Genomic DNA, 18,790 nt, shown 5'->3' with positions numbered 1-18,790 from the left:
TAAAAATTTATATATTTTTAATTTTTATAAAACATTAAAACATTTTGTTTTTATAAAATATTGAAATAATTTATTTAAAACTTATAAATTCTCAATTTCTCATATCGTTACAATAAATACTCAATTTCGCGTATTGTTACAAATACGCGCGTTTTGCTTACGTAACAATGTCGTCGCTTACACACACTTTGCATACGTAACAATGACGTAGTTTTCATATATTTTGTATACGTCCTTTACACGTAATTATCATACGCAAAATAATGTTTTATTTACGTATACGTAAATAATATTATTAACTATATTGTTACGTGTCCACAAATTGGAATAATTATTTTTAGCAATTATTTTATAAAAAATAATAAGATAACATATCTCATTCAACTGATACAGTATAAACATTTGTATAAGCAGAGTAAAGCTTTTAATGTGTTAACACAGGATAAATACTATAAACATAGAGGTGCAAACAAAGCAGTATTAAACATAGTTCAAACACTACGCTATCGTATCTGTAGCACTTGTTTTTAAAATTTGTAAAAATCATATTTAATATTATTATGTTTCGATGTAAATACTAAACATTTATTATTGCACTAATCATTAAAATTATTTATCACGGCTTAAACACTGTAAACAGTAAAAACTCGTAATATAAACTATACACGCTTAAATTATGCTTTACATGTTTTTTAATTACTAATTAGATATGGCTTAATTAATAAAACATAATTATCGGCACATAGATATTAATAATTCTAAGTATTCTGTTATAAGTGTTTTAAAATTAAAACGTAACAATTAAAATTTAAAAATAGCCAATAAAAAAGCTCCTGTCAATAATTGTACCGTTCAGCGCCATCTGTTGGAAATGTATACGAGTGTTTGGTTTTATGTAACAAACTTTAAAGGGGAAAAATTAAATAAAAAATTAAATTATTTCAAAAATTATTTTATAAAATTAAAATATAATTATTATAAATAAAATTTTTAATGGTGTTCCTTAAAATATATATATATATATAATTATTATTAAAAATTAGTCGTAGATAAAACTATTTATATTTACGTCTAGATGGCGCTCTAGACGTACTTTTAAAATTTTTTATTGTGACGTGTATCATTGATATATTATTACGCAATAATTAAATTCCTAAAATTATTCAAAGTTTATATTATCGCGTCACAATTGACGTGTAATACTCATTTTTTTTAATCAAAGAAAAAATTTAATATTTTTACGTTTAATTTCTTAAAGTATAAAACAATTACTATAAACAATGAACAAAAATTAGAATTTTGAAATAGTGTAAGAGAGAAAAATATACGGACAGACATTCAGAATCAAACGAAGATTATTTTTCAAGAACATTTCTTTCAAATTCCTGAAAGTATAATTAATTTATTAGTTCTTGTATAATACAACACATAAATGCACTTGAAAATTTATTGATCTAATCTTACAATCAACTCGTACGTGCGTAGGTCTGTCTGTGTTTGTGTAATGACTGTTGAGAGCCTGCTAGTGTGTACATCTGTCTTCAGATCTGTATGTTTCTGTAGATTTTCCTGTCTGTATCTCTGTAGGGTGGGTTCTATTGATAGTCACTGTGTAGATCTGTTATGTTTGTGTAGATCTATGACCCGTTTATTTATGATCTATAAACTCTCACTGTCGTCCGTCTGTTCGTTTGTCTGTCTATCCTTAATCTCGAGAACGGAGTTAGATAGATGAAAGACAAACCAAATATGGAAACCATAAGGGCAGGAGGCCCCCAATTAACTATATACGATATATATATATATAGTATAGATTTATTGTGTGTTTATGCTGTATATGTATACAGATAAATCTGTTTCCTATAATTAACACTATATACATTTTATTGTGTACATTTACATATATTGTTATCAGTTTACCTATGCAAGTATTGTTCGATTCTGTATATTCACTACATTTTATCTGAAGTTTTCTGTTTGCTTGCTTGTGTTTGCGGCTTATCTTTCTTTGTATACAAATTTGCACATAATTTTACTTAATTGAGAAGTCAAATTTTACCAGAAGAGAATTTTACGACAAATATTGAAATGCATAAAATTTAATAAGTTTCGGGAGGACAGGATAACATTTTAATAAAACTTTTGCTTAATAATTCCAGATTATTTTCTTTCGGATATTAAATATGTTTTTAAGAAAATTTATTATTATTTTATTCTGGATTAGTTGACGAATTTACATATAAGAAACAAGAATTTACGTTTCAGTTTTAAATTAGGAACATTTCATTTTCTTTTCTTTCTTTCCCCCCCTCCTTTTTTAGTTTAGAGTAGCTGAAGAATTTATTTAAATATTTATTATTCGTGTCGAATGTTTCAAATTATATATTTTAAGTTAGTAAATTCATTAAATGAAATTTTAAATAAAAAGATGCAATACAAAAATATAAATAATGCTTTCTTTTTAGAGAAAATTGCAGGGGTGTTCATTCTCATATATTTGAAACGAATCTTTACGTATATTAACACATAAAAATTAATTATTGAATAAAATTTATAAGTTGAAATGGCTGGCTTGAAATTTATACAATTTTTTCTTATATTAATTTAAAATAAATGAAATTATGAATAGAAGTAATCATAAGTAAAAAATGATTACTTGTATACACCAAGGAGGGCAGGGATTTTCTTATCTTGGGAGAGAAATTCCCCCTCTAAAGATTAGAAATTCCACTCAAAGCATCCCAAGCAAACACTTATAAAATCATAAATTCAGTAGAAAATTAAATAAAGTTGAAGTTCAATGAAAACAGCTACCGGATGTCTAAAATTATATCATCATAGTTTAATTGTTAAAGAGAAATATTTAATTTTTGTTATGCCAGGTTCCACCACCAGGGTGCGTTATGTAGTTTACATACCGGCAACACTGCCACGTGTTCCTCACCCGTTTTGTTCCCGCGTTCACCGTGTGCAGTTTGTAAAATACTCTCTTTGTCTTTAATTTGGAGTGCTCTTTATCATTAACCTAGAAGCGTTTTGTTAGAGCCTTAGTTGTTTCTTTGCCACGTATTTTTGCCTTGAATTCCATCAAGGGAAAGAAGCTTCAACACAACAGACGACACAAAGGCAACTTTCCAGTGAAATGAATAGTTTGTGGAAGTTTTTCCCACAACTCTCCAAAAATGGAGAATAAGCTCCACGCTATTCAGGTTATACTAGAGAAATCAGGAAGCTCATCAGTACGATAGACTTCTAATTACAGAGCAATATCTGAAATAAACAAATCTTCATTACATTATCATAATACATTCTGAATATGGAGGTTTGTCTCTTGAAGCTGAAGGCCTTCTTACATTTCAGAATTGGACTGAAATGTTACTATTCTTTGCTCTAAAGGCACGTGTTCCTCAAAGTGAATCACTGCTTTTAGTTGATCTTCCACTCAGAATTGAAGCTGAACTTTAATACCTAAAGGACATTGAAAATGATTTTCGAATTACACTGTCCAGTTTGAATTGTACATAAATAGTTTAATCACGGGTTCGCGCCTAGCCAACGGGCTGGAAATGTAGAGTTTTCGGGTTTCCTTCACGTTTGTAACACCTAAATAGGGATGTTCCCCATAGAAAGTCCTCCTGGAAGGCAGCCTCCTCGGCAGATCGCCCAAATGTCATCATTGCATTGCATATAAACTAAACTTACTTATTATGACATCGTAACAATGCCGGGCTTTTTTAACCATAATTTATTGTAACGATTAATTCTATACCAAATTTATCGGTCTATACAGTATAGAAAGGTAAAAATTTTGAATTGAAATCACGTTACTTCCAGTCCAGACCAGAAGTTCGTATACAGATAATCGGGTCCTATCCTATTGTATCTCGATTTTCATCAATCTAACTCCGTTCTCAAGATTAAGGAAAGACAGACAAACAGATGGACGACAGCACGTTGGAAATTGTAGCCCAATAAACAGAATCGTATCACAAATCGCAGCCGTTGTTTACAGTTTAAAATTTCTATCGCTAAATTAAAATTAATAATAAAAGTGGAAATACAGTCAAACCTCTGAACAACGGCCACCGAATGGAAATATAACGAAAGTGATGTTATTTACAGGTTATGGTATGAATTTCAAGAAGTAAAGTTCGTAAAAAAAAAAAATGGCCGCCGTATACAGTTGGCCGTCGTCGAAGGTTCGCGTAACAAATGAACACAATTAAAATTAAAGAGAGTAAATATATTTAATTTATTACCTAAATATTCCAATATTTATAATTTTTAACAACTAGTTATGAAGGTAATAGGGTAATACTTAAACAAAATTTAAAGAGAGCGAACATCTCCATCATTCTTCAACTAATTATTCTTAACACAGAAGAGACAAGTGTGCCATAAAGTACTTTACTTACTAATCATTAAAATAGAAAACACACAAACGAAGAAAAATAAATAAAAATGGAATTTTTATCGATTATCGTTGACTAACAACGGTCTAAATATAGACGACAGATTGAAGACAACGATGAAATTACTGTCGTTTATAACAGACTTTTGTCACGCACGTCATCGAATAATTTATATCGTTTGCCTCACCTCTTACATATCTTTGTATAGAGAATGAATGGCATTAAGATAGGAGATAGGAACAAAACACTTTTTGGATATCTTCTCTTTACTAGAATAATGTATATTCCCCTATTAAATTACTACAGAGGAGGAGGAGGAGGAGGAGGAGGAGGAGGAAAGAGATAGGTTTTTATCGTTATAGATATGGTTAATTTTTTTAAAAAACTTATTATTTATTCGTTAAACTTAATTAAATTAAATGGAAGATTCCATTAAAAATGGCGAGATAAAATTTTTGATAATTGAATGTTCGAAAAAATCGATAATTGGTAAACTATAGGAAGGTTAATTAATTATCAAAAAAAGGGATGGTGTCGTGTGTGTGATATGTTAATCGTTAAATCTTCGGTTTTAAGTTAATTTAAAATTAAAAATTAATATTTTTATTTTAAATTTGTTCATTGTTAAGTTGTTATAATTAATAATGTTTAAAGCATTTAAGGAATTAATATTAGATTGTTCTTTTTATCTTTGCATCATCTGTCTTTCACGCTCTATATCTAAAAGTGTGGTTATGATGAAGAATTACATGATTAAAATTTCTTCTTTTAACGGTTTTATGAATATAAAAGCAATTTATATTTTCTGTGGTATGATTAAAACTAAATAGAGACAGTTTATAGAGGTGCGCGACGCGACGCGATTTCGCGTCGCGTCGCGCCCCTCTATAAACTGTCTCTATTTAGTTTTACGCCATTTCTCATCGCGTATGACATTTCTAAAACATTTATTTCTTTTAAAGCAATTTATTTTTATTTGTCGCGTATAAAAATTTTAAAAAGTTCTCATTAAATTGTAAATAGCTTTTAAGTTAATGACATTTAAACGTACGCGACGACACTAAAAAGAGAAATATTTTAAGAATTACAGGTTATAAAATATTTCTTGGACTTAAATAAAATGCGTTTATTTATTAATATTATCTAAATGAAGAATATCTTTGATGTTAGCTAATTTAAAAGCTACGAATAATTGATTTTTAGATACGCGACGTCGCGTCGCGCCTGACAAGCGACAAATTTTTATATACAAAGTTACATGAATATAATAAAAATAATATAAGGAACATAACTTGTTTAACTGATTTTTGTGCTCATTTTTAAAATAATTTATCAGTTTAACTTAAAACATTTAATTAATTATCGATTTTTTAAAATGAAAATTGGAAGTAAAAACCGTTAAAAATTGTAAAATATTTTAAGTAATAAATTTAAATTAATTTTTTTTTTTTAACTGTCAAAAGTTTGTAGAATAAGAATAATTTAAAGTTTGGAAGTAAAATTTCGAATTAGAAAAGCAACAGCTTGTAATTTCAGAGTTTTAGTGAACGTAAATTCATGTCGAAGCTTATTAATTAACATATGACATATTTACTACCTCGCAGCTTCGACTGGACTTAATGTATACTGTGAGATTTATGTAAATAAATATTAATTTATATTCTATTGTATAACTTTAATATCATTAATATTTTAAAAGTTAGATGCCATTGACATAAGTCGGAATTACACTCACAAGTCAGAGTTTATACGTCGTATCGGCTCTAGTTTACACGCTTATAATCTAAGTCTAATGTCTATATCGATAAGATCATATGTTTGTTTATACACGGCAAAGTGTCACGTGAGCGATCTGGCCCCTATTTAGGTGCTAAAAACGAGAAAAATCCGGAAAATTCCACGTGCCAGCCCATTGGCGAGGCGTGAACCCACCACCTATCCACTTGACCTTTGGTGGGCCTCATAAGATCATGTGACAAAGAGGCGCAATATATAAAATAACAATGTATACTTTTGTTTAATAATAAATATACTTTAGGATTTTGTTTAAAAATATGTAAATAAGAAATTATGACGACACAGATGATACTAGTTCTAATATTTGTGTACATTTAATGTAAAGGATGCCCCATAAAAGAGTTATGTTGATCTTTTGTTTAGTTTTTTACAAGTAAAGTATATACTGCTGGATGAATAAATTCAAGTTATTTTGAGGTGGGGAAGTTGTTGAAGAGTTTAACAGGCTTCATCCAGACTTCCTACCAATCACACAGCGCATACAGAATGTTAAACTCTTCAGTAACTTCATCAAAATAACCTGAATATATTCCTCACTCAGAAGTATGCTTTACTTTAAAAAACAATAAAGATCAACTCCTACGGTTCCATACTTATCAGTCTGAAAACATAGGACAACCTGTATTTTACGTATCGGTACAATAATATTAGGGAAATAACTTCAGAAAAACAGTAAAAATTAATAAATTAATTACCTAAAAAATACTTAAAATGTTTAAATTATGTCAATAATTACTTATATTTAATTTATTTTGTAGGCGAGTCCGGATTCGATTTCTAAAAAACACACAACGTTTACTTTCCTTCCGATCCTTTATGTCTAGTTTAAACCAAATTATATATTTTATGTTACAGTAATTGTTTCTTATTTATATGCGATCTAACTTAGTTTCATCAGAATTATAAAACTTTCCTTTGAGCTTCCACCAATGCTATTAATCCGCCATATTTGATTTTCTTAATGTATTACTGTATTTATTATATTTTATGTTATGTGATATTTTTTCTCAAAAAGTAACTGTATCATTACTCTATTAACTTTAATAATCACATTAAAATAGATTTTAAATTATTTAAAAAGATTTTAAGGGCCATAAATGAAGAACGGATGGAGAGACCCACAGAAAATCTTACTGTATTTGATCGTACTTCTTTATACTTACCTGCCATCTAGTAATAAGGTTTGTCTCTAAATTTTAGCAATAATATTCAATTTTAAACACTTAATTAAATAAATTTAGTTAATGAAAGAGATATTTATATTTTTTAATATAGGAAAAGAATTTTTGAATCACTAAAAATTTAAGTTGTTAAATTACAATTTTTATTAATTAAATATTAAATATTTAATTTAATCCCTAAATACAATACAAAGTTTAATTCCTAATTAATTTATTTAAAAATGTAAAGATAAAAATGATTTTTATAATACTGTACTTTTTACCATGTTAGTTGTAATTTTAAGCCGATAGATGGCGACAAAACGCACTGTTGCCATCTTTCTGTTTAACTTTATGTATTTTTTTTTTTTTAATTCATAATTTAAAGAAATTCTTATATGTATATACATATAAAAAGATATATTTTATTCAGTAATAAATTATTAATTAACAAATATTATTAGAACAAATACACAAATACTAACGATGTGTAATCAACACATTTTCTGATGAAGGTGGGCACATTGGATTTATCTAAGATTATATACGTAAGATATTATTATTTGTACGTTTTATAGGGACTACATTTCATTATTTATAGTCCATACGAATCACGAAACTAAAATTTCAGCTTCTACTCTACCTTCTACTGATTCTTCCTTTTGATCCTCAGGAAAATTTATGGGTACCCATCCGCTTCTATCTGTAAGATCTTGAGGTTGTTCCGGTTCTTCAGATTTATCTGGATGATCGGCTCTTTCTACTGCATTTGTATCGTAATTTTGAATTTCTGAATCTGACTGAAAATCTTCGGGACTAACCGGTGAAGCTTCGTATGAATTCTGTTGTTGATTGGAATCATATTCGCTTTGTTGAATGGATTCTTTCTGACTGAATGTCGGTTGATGATAATTTGGTAATGATTCTTCGTTTTCATAAGTTATTTGAGCTGTAGAATCTTTATGTGTTTCTGTTAATGAAGCGCTTGTTCCTTCGTCATTTTTCTCTTGTGCTGTTTGACTATAAACATATACTGGTGGTCTTATTCCTTGATAAATTATTATTGGAGGTTTATGATGGTAGGGAGAAGCTGTGGAAGATGTTGGTGGAACTTTATAGTTAACTTTAGGATACGGGATTTCTTCATTTTCATCGGAATTTACTCCATTGTATGATTCTGTATTTTGAGAAGCGCTTGTAATATGATCTGTATAACCGGAGTTTTCCATTGGTTTATAACTGCTACTTATACTGCTTCCAGAGGTATGATAACTTGAAGGAACATAATAAGTAGATGGTCTGTAATTGCTAAACATGGAACTAAGACTGAATGGTCTTCTAACGAATAGCGAACTACCTAAAGCAGTGAGTCTTCCCATTATACCGCCTGAAGGTCTCAATTTTAAACCTTCATAACCACCAAAATGAAATCCTCCGCTTCCAAATATGTTGCTACCATCGCCATAACCAGAAGTCAATCCATATTCATAAGAGGGTGGATATCTAGTATAAGTGTAAGTGCCCTTATTTGAATTTCCGCTTCCATAAAATTTTCCTCCGCTGCTAGGCGAATTGTTTGAGCTATAACTGGGTCTCGATGGCAACGAATTATCATCAGATGACGATCCATGATCATTATCTTCACTGTAAGCTGTGTTTGTGTCTGAAGGCTGCCTGTTATCATGGTAACTACTGCTTGCAGAGTTATATCCATTATTATTTTCGTTGCTATACGAATTGCCCTTATAATTATATCCATCACTAGAAGGATCTTTGTACCCACCATAACTTACACTGTGGCCTTCACTAGCTTGTGCATATTCACCCTGTTCTTCTTCTAAAGCCGAATCGGATGGTTTAGGTGCCTCTTTAACGATAATCGGTTGAGGAAAAACGTGAATGGGTGGGTGACCCGTGTAAATTATATGTGGAGCAGGCATGGACAAAGATGGAAAGTTACCCATATCTCGATTACTTCCGTATCGACCACCATCATCATCATCTCCAGGAGTAGAATGAGGAGGAGGACGAGGAATATAAACCGCATTTGAGGTACTCGGAGAGGTTAGAAAAATAGGTTTTGGCTGATAGACAGAGTGATGACCACGCGAATCATAACCATAATTGCTTCCTTTATAGATCTGTAATGTCTCGGGTGGATATGATACAATGGGTTTCATATAACTCTCATCAGCTTGATACGGTACGGGTGAAGGTTGACTGACAGATTTTATTAAATTTTTGATACTATTTGAAGTTATGTGTGAATCGTAAGGAGATTGATGTTGAAAGGATAATTTATTCCTGGTATATTGCCCTTTGTACGGCTTACTGTATGAAGAATAAGTAGAAGCACTACTCTGACTGAAATCTTCAGCAGTGGGACTGTACTCATCGTGATATGCACTGTTGAATCTGGTATCTTGAGACTGATAACCACTTGGGAGTCGCGAATAAGATTCTGATGTCTGTGCATGTCCGGCTGTAGGTCTGTAACCTTCGTAACTAGACGGTAGCTGTGAATAAGTTGCAATTTGATTATATGATTCGGAAGCCGCTCCCTGTTCATAATCATCGTAATTATTCGAAAATTTACCGAAACCTCTTCCACCTTCTTGAGTTGAAGTATCTTTACCGGAAGTTGAAAGGTAGCCTTTATTACTATCTTGGCTACTAGAATAACTTCCGTGTTTATTGTTATGTACAACGTGTACAGGTGGATGATGTTTGGATTGGTAAATTAGAACCGGTAGATCTTGATAAGGAAGAGGGATATATTCGACTGGTCTGGACGGTCCACTTTCGCTGCTTCCGATCATATTCTTTGGAATTTTTGGCATTGTGGGAAAATATACCACAGGAGGTGGTAAATTCGAATATACCATTGGTCCTGCATACTTTACGGCTGATTTTTTCACTGCTATGGAGTTGCTGCTCTCGTACGTCCTAGCATACGTTAGCTGCATCAGCAGAAGTGTATGGAGCACCTGCAAGAAGGACAAAAAATGTTTTACTCGAGTCATATATATTTTTTCAAATTTAACCCGTTTAACATTGTATATTTGAATTTAGAACGAGTTTTTATGGAGGCTCTCTAATAATCTTCCATGGTAATTACCAGAAAAATATCGTTTTGGTACTCAATTTGTACAAGTTATCATAATTAATGTAGAGTCTCTATTATAATTACATTCAAGTAAAAATCAATCTCATAGCTCACAGAAGCTGAATTTTCCATGAAAATATGATTCTATAATTTTCATAGTATTAAATAGGAGTTAAAATTTAAAAAAGTATTCAATGGAAATAATATAAAGTCAGATGTTTAGGATAAAGAATAAATTAGCACAGATTTAACAGAATACAAAATTAATTAAATATACAAATGTACAAAAGAATAGAACCATAACAATCGAAGAATAATTAGAAAATACAATTTCTCTCCCCATTAAATATGGAAAATGAAAATGAAATATAAAAATACAGCAATAAAACTGGACGAAGCAAGACTTTACATATAGAATAATGCTCTAGTTGTATATAGGTTCTAGAAAATGTAAATACACCAAGATCACACTATAGATTTCCGTTTTAGACAGGTTTTACCGTGTTAATAATTTCTGTATAACGTCGTAGGGAATTTCATACAAAGCTATTTTAAATTAGAACTGTGTATTGTAATGTAAACTTATGAAGTGTTAAAGTTGTAAGAGGGACGTTAAAGTCGAGGCGTGTATAAAATTACGTCTAGACTTATAAACTTCATGTTTAATGACCTTAATATCTAAAAGCGTAACTATACAAGTTTATTTATATTGCTTAATATCCATTAGCGATATCAATTATTACGATAAGAATAAAATAGACATTTTTGGCACGCAATTTTTAATATATCCTTAACATTGAATTGGCCAAATTTGTTTCACACTTGAATGCACCGTTGGACATTGCAAGCACACACACAAAAACCACTAACTAACCTACATTCTGGGAGGAACTATGCATTGTAAAGAGAGCGGAACGTATCAGTCTGTTTCTTTTTAATGAATACACAAGAAATATATGTATATATAGTGTATAATTCTTAATATTTTTACGGAAAATGTCACTATTTTTTTAAAAATATTTTTATACGTAGTAAGCATTCAGAAATGTAACAATGACAACTGGACGAGACGTTAATGGGGAGGAGATTGAGTTTGAGTGAAGAACTAGTTCGACCAGAACCAGTTGCAGTATAGACAAAACGTAATTATATCTGTGGCCATGAACTTCTAAACACGTTGAAGGTCTTGTTGGTATCTAGTTGTTTTATCAGGTCAAAAAAATAAGACCTACGTCCGAAATTCTAATAGCTTAATAAACTGTTAAGCTATTATTGATTCAATTCATGTTTATGTGTTTCAAATGAGCCTATTAATTTTAATATACGTGGAAGATTTGGAACAGGAATTAGAATTTTTGCTCGAAATTTATGAAACTGGATTTTGGAAGTATTTTAAAAGGGATTTTCGGTAGCTTTATATAAGGAAACAATGCTCGTTAATGGAATTATTTTCATTGATTTTAAGCGCAAATAGAGATAAGAATTAAATATTTTAATTTGCATTAAAGATATACGTAAAATGAACGGATTAAAGAGATGAATTAATGATAAAATTGATATATCTATTAATTAATTCAGCCATCTTGTACACTTTAAATGATGTATCAGATGTACTGTACGAAGGTAAGGAAGGAATAAAGTCTTAGTTTAGGGCCTCCAATATTTACAGGCATCACAAATAGTGATGCCTGTAAATATGGGAGGCCCTAAATATGGAAAAGGAAAGGTTTGTTATGTATTATTATAGCTTAATAAATCCAGCCATGTATGAGCCTTACACTTCTGATCTCCAGTTTAAACACATTCTAACTCGTAAATAGATTAAATTCACTTTAAAAACTGAAATTAAGCAAAAAGAATCTTAATTTCTGGCATCGTATAATAAATAATAACTTTTCAACGTGTTAATAAATTAATTTAAAAAATATATTTTAAATTCATCTCATGATTTTTGACAGATTTATTAGCAAAAATATATCATTCTGTCGAAGCATTTAAATGTCTTCATCGAAGCTTTCATCGTTTAGTTCTTAACTGGTTTAAGGGCTAATAAAAATTAATATTTTGGCATGGAAAAATAAAAAAATTAAGTAATTAAATTTAAGCAAAAATAATCTGAAAATTTATTTTGTTTTATTGTTATTTTTCGGTTGACCTCACACTTTTGATGAATGCTAAACTGTTAATGTTCACTGAACGGTATTAAGATGGCAATTAAAATTATTATTTATTTATTTAATTTAATTGTTTAAAAATAAATAAATAAATAAATAAATAAATAAAATACACGAGAAACAAGAGCCTTAACCCATTTTCTATATGCCAAAGTGAAGAGGAACTTCTCCTTATATAGCAATGGGATCCTGTTCTAAAACATTGGAGCAATATTTTAAAAAAAATTAATTTATTTTGTTATTTTATAATAGAAAAATATTATAAATTTTTATCGATGAATTTAAATTCTGTAACGTTTTTAAATTGAATTATGCGTTTTTCAAGTTAGAAAAAAGAAACTAGAATCATAATTTTTAGTAAAGAAATTTAAATGGATTTCTTATAATTAATTAATTATAATTAAATTTAAAGTAAATTACAGACTAAAATTTTTATTTTAAATCATTTAAATTGATTTAGAAGAAAATTATAAGAAAAGAAGAAAATTATTTATTTAGAAGAAAATTATTATAATTTAGAAGAAAATTATAATTACAATTAAGTTGTATAAAAATGAATGCCAAGTATTGAAAAATTACCAACGAAAGATGATTATGAAATAAACCTTAATTACATTTAACAATTAAAAATAATCGATTTAAAAATCTTCAATTTTAACTAATTACAATTAAATCTCTCGAATACTTGGCGCCGAATTAACTCCAAGTACTAGAAAAATTGCAAGAAATTACGGACCAAAATAGCAACATTAAGGATCATCGATGTCGATTAATTACAATTTAAATTAAATTACAATTAAAAATATCATTTAAATTAGCTTACGACAATCATATCTGAATCGATGGAGGAATGACGTCACTATCCCCCTTTATAAGACCTTTCTGTACGGGTGTATCCAACAGCTGGCTACGAATATTATTATTTCAAGGGTAGTGTTACCCTTATATACTTCTAACAAGGTCCTGGTCTGTATAACCACACACCACCGGTCATGCAGGAGATCTCACACCAGCCACCACATTATACCGTTATAACCATAAGTTCGTTTTTACACGGCTGATACGTAAACGCGGGATCCCTCCTATCGCCGGTCACGTGACCGTTCCAGTTAAGGATTATTGGCAGGTGAAGTAAACCAGGAAGTCTAAAGGATAAGAAAGAACATCGTTAGCCTCCAGGCTTGATGTATATATAATACATCCTTGCCAATGAGACGAGATCCACATGGTTTATTGTTACGAGATCCTTTGATATTTTAATAATTTACCGGGGTATTTTTTTTTTTCTTAGGTGCTTTAATAATTTAATAATTTAGTTTTACTCATAAGGAAATACTGTAGTTAAAACTACTGTACTGTACTGTACGTATCGGGCGACTCGAGAGTCGGTTAACCGCGCGCGACTCGCTTCAATAAAGTTGTATGAATAATATAAAAGGGTTTTGGGATTATAAAAAAACGATTTAAATTAAAAATTATGTAATTTATTATTGTACTTTTGTTATATTTTAAGGAAAATTACTTTATATCAATGATTTAATTTTTAAAATTTTATTTTTTGATGGAGTTTTGTCGCGTCAGTCGCTCGCGTAGTACGCGACGCGAGCGACTGACGTGAGCGATTTACTTAAAGTGGAGACTATTACCATATATATTATTTTTTAAAGTTATATTTGGATTTAGATATTTGGCTTAATTGGAAATTAAAAAAGTAAAATAGATCATTTATAGGCCTATGTTATATATTTTTTGCACGCGATGCGACGCGATGTTCTACGCGTAATGTTCGGTGCGGAAGATATAACTTATATATTCCGAAGAAATTAATTAAAATTTAAATAAATTAATAGAAATTTTAAATAATTTAAAGGCTTTTAAGTAAATTAAGCAAATTAAAACGCATATATATATATATATATATATATATATATATATTGTTTTTTTTTCTTTAATTAATTTTATTTCGAAGGAATGTATATTAAAATTCCCTTATTTAAAGAATATAATTATATTTATAAAAGATTTTTTTACTTATTATAAAGTAATTTCTTGTTAATTTATAACTCAACAAATTAAACTATACGTTTACTTATTATTACGATAATATATTAAATAAATTACAGTAAAACGCTGCGATTCTAACAACTACGAAGCGACGCGCCGCGCGACGTGACTGTAAAAAAAGAAAAAAAAAACTGATTACAGAATCTCTGAGAGATATTTTAATATATTTTTTAAGAGATTGATAAGGTAATGAGCTTAACTATAAATTATTCTTGATAATATAGTGATATATTGCTATTATATTATCTGAAGACGGTGTATTTATAAACGCGACGCCAAGCGACGCGATGTGACGCGCCTGTTAAAAGAATGATTATAGGGGATTCGTGAGAGGTATTTTAAAATTTGTTCTTAAGAAATTTATACCCGCTGTGTTTAGTGCGGCGTTGCGACTCCCCATGTCGATGGTGTAGCATTTATCATTTATTTTTTCGTATCAATATCCACGTCACGTCACTCACGCTGTAAGTAAATTGCATTACAGTTAATCTACACCCTTAAAAAATCAATTTTTCGTTGTAAAACTTATTTAAAATGCCTTTTAAGTTATAAAATTCTTACTTTAAGACATTTTTAATTAAATTTTAGCAGAAATTCGCCTATAAAAACCTCAGTTTTTAAGCAGGATCCGTCACACCTCTGATACAGAGATGGGCTTTCACGTTGCTTTCTTATACTGTTTATCACGTAAATATAATTATACAGCATATTATACGGTTACATCCGTATAAAAGATGCTGTTAGATGTGTAAATATCCGGATGTTTTACAGATAAAAAACACGGTAAATGCACTGTATTCCCTACTTTCAATAGTCCAGAACGGAACTAGTTAAGTGTATCATTAGGGAAGAAAGAATTATCGCGTGTAAAAAAAAAAGAACTTTATTTAAAAGAATTTTTAAAGATTTTTCTTCGATAAAATCCCTAAAAAATAAAACACGAAGATAAAAGGCCTCACCCTTAGTACGAGGAAGCTTTTAAATTGGCGACATGCGGTCTGACTTGTTGCATTTTACATCTACTTCATCACTTTACAGGAAGATTTACGTAAAAATTCGTCTTTTTACATGCAAATTTACAGTTTTTAGAATGATTTTATTAAATAAAATTTAAGTATTCTCGTGTATTAAAACGTAAGATTTATATTAATTTAAATATTAAATATGGATACGTATAGATCATCGATATGTGTATATATATTTTAAGTAGGTGTGTACGTCACAAATGATATTAAGGGAGGGAGTGTAGGGAGGCAGATCCGTGTATATATTCCTTTACCTTGTAGCACACACCATTATAGGACATCCCAGCAACCTGGGTCAGCACTGCATCTTCTAGCCTGGGGCATTTTAATCTAGCTTCCTGCCATTGAACCGGACTAGGTAAGAGCAAACGCATTAATTATTAATCAAATTTTGGCCCCTACCCACGTTAACCTTCGGGCTATGTCTTTCTTTCTACTTAAAGAGTCCCTATACTAGTACCCTACAAACCTATTACAAGTGATAATTGCTTAAGTAAATAAATATCTAGTGAAAAGATTCTTTATGAACAACTCGAATTTTTTTTATTCGTACAAGCAATTATTTTAAAAAAATGGCTTTTTCAGTAAATATTCCTACCTCTAATTAATAATTATTTTAGTTTTAATCATTAAAACCACGACCGTAATCAGAGGTATTCAGATTTTAGCCTATATTTATCTCAGAAATCTAGAAAGTAACTGCGAAAAATTTTATTCACAATGTTTAGAAATGTAAAGGAAACAGACAGACAGATAGATATATATGTAGTTTAAAGGATTATTCTTCTAAAGAAGATATTTTATATATGAAAAATTCCAGAATTCCCGACAATTTTAACGTGGAAAACGGTACATTTTTCGCCCAAAACAACTGTAAAAATTTTTCGATTTCTTCAAAAATTCAGCGAAAACAAAGGGGGAAAAAGGGAACAAAACAAAACAAAACGACTTAAATCAAGATTTAAATATTTAGAAAGTCGTTTACTGTTACTACTGACCCGGAAGATTACTTTATTGTACGTTTGCGAGTAGCACAAACCTGATGTGTTTATTATACAAATATTTCTAAATTACCCGTCTGTTAAGACAATGTAATTTTCCTGATAATAATAATAATAATAATAATAATAATAAAAGGAAGGTTTATGCTTAATTTTCAAATATATTATGTGAAAAATAACTTGAAACTTTTTCTAAATAATTGAATTTTTATAAAAAGTTGACACCTAAGAACTGTTTACGGTGGGTGGAGATATCAAGATCCGGAATGTATTCTTTATAAATGCGTGACCTCGTGCGATTCGTATGCAAACACACGAATATAGGACCCATTATATCCGTAGATTTTATTACAAGGCAGATCTAAAATAGTCAAAGATAAATATAACTTCATCGTACACCTTAATAAAAACAATTAATTAATTTTTTACGATAAAAATTTAGCTTTTATTTCACTCTTAAGATGTAAGTAAGAAGGATAAATAAATTATAAATTAGTTTTTTTTTATGCAGCTTATATTAAAATTATGTTAATTTTTATGCATTTGAATGGTTCTTTTATAGGACTTGCATTATTAAAGGCTCTAAATATAGAAGGACCATTCCTAAATTTTTAATGAATTTCTTACTTTATAGGGACCAAATTCGGTAGAAATTTATATGCAGGAGGCCGAAAATCAATTTTGGAAGATGAATAGTAACAGTTAGGTTTTGATGGTCCTAAATAATATTAACGAAATTCTATCGGGTCATAAAACCAAACCCGGAATATCCCGAAGGGTGTTATGTTGCTACCGTATTTCTTCAACCCATATATCTACTTGGAAGATAATTACACGATTTAGGGAATGAATGTAAGGGAACATGCAAAATACAATGAGATAATCAGTAACAAGACCGGTTTTTTAATGCTTTTCCACACAAAAAAATTCTTATATAAGTCACATTATTAATAATAAGGTTATTGTGCGATTGATGGGATTTTTTAAAATATTTTATTACCCTTGAATATTTCGAGAATATGGAAAAGAATGTATCCTTATTACTCGAAATAAAAAAAATTCAAAATGTTTTTATAAATTTGGTGCTTTGTACTTCGATATTTTGCATGTTTCGAACGTACTTTACAAATTTTATGGTGTAAATTCTTGTCTTTTATAAAGTTTTTACTTGACATTTTAATATATTTGAAAAGTTAGTGGCTTAAAATCTCAATATTTATGCTGCGAGGTTTCATATTTTATAAATTTCATGCTTTGAATATTCACATTTTTCAAATTTCACAGCTTTTTAATACATAATATAATTTAAATTTAAGAAATAATAAGAGGTATTTACAATGATTTCTCGTGTCTTAAGCCTCCTAAACAATTTTCATTCTCATAAGATTTAAGTTACTTCTTTGAATTTTTTAAGAATTTCTAATGACTTTTTTTTAGATTTTTCTGGATTTTTTGGATAAATAAATGATGTAAAAGTCAATGTTCTATATTGTCCGCGTGTTTTTGAACCTTGAAAATAGAACAATTAACTGCTCCATTTGTTTAAAGGGAAATGGCCACGTCGTTTCCATTAAAAATAAATTTATTTTTAACGTTTATTTAATAAATATCTTAATAAAATAATTTTTTAATACGGCAGAAACCTACGTAAGCCGGACACGCATGGTACCGAAAATATTTTTGGCCGTTTTGGCAGGTTTCCGTTTTAGACAAGTTTTAACCATTTTCTCCAGAAATAATAAGTAAATACTGTTTTAATCGCGAATAAAATAGTAAAATTTAAAAAAAATAGTTGTATAAATTATATAAATTATTTTTAAAATATTAATATTTTAGCTATATTATGCTACTAATGAAAAACACTACCCAACACCGGAAGTTGATCGTGGGTTCGCATCCTACGAACGTGCTGGCCACGTGTAGTTTTCCGGGTTTTCTCCACGTGTTTAATATCTAAATAGGGGCCAATTTCCCATAGAAAGTCCCCCTGAGGCTACCTCCTTGGCAGATTGTCCAATTGTTGCCTTGATTGTTTTCATGTAACCAAACCA

General features: G+C 29.7%; 1 protein-coding gene across 1 annotated transcript; it reads right to left on the bottom strand.

The window, feature by feature from the left end:
* Positions 1 to 7,891: 7,891 nt before the first annotated feature.
* LOC136968232 (hornerin-like) lies at positions 7,892 to 15,751 on the bottom strand. Its single transcript, XM_067262209.1, has 3 exons — positions 15,673 to 15,751; positions 13,473 to 13,794; positions 7,892 to 10,356 (listed from the first exon to the last, which is right to left on the bottom strand). The coding sequence occupies exons 2-3, from the start codon at positions 13,479 to 13,481 to the stop codon at positions 7,981 to 7,983; spliced, it is 2,385 nt and encodes a 794-aa protein (XP_067118310.1). The 5' UTR covers positions 13,482 to 13,794; positions 15,673 to 15,751; the 3' UTR covers positions 7,892 to 7,980.
* Positions 15,752 to 18,790: the final 3,039 nt, after the last annotated feature.

This window comes from Centruroides vittatus, unplaced genomic scaffold (genome assembly GCF_030686945.1).
Source record: "Centruroides vittatus isolate TY-2023 unplaced genomic scaffold, ASM3068694v2 contig_1416, whole genome shotgun sequence".
In the NCBI taxonomy this organism is placed as follows: domain Eukaryota; kingdom Metazoa; phylum Arthropoda; class Arachnida; order Scorpiones; family Buthidae; genus Centruroides; species Centruroides vittatus.
Note: the sequence above shows the minus strand (reverse complement) of the source record. Positions and strands in the feature narration are given on the sequence as shown.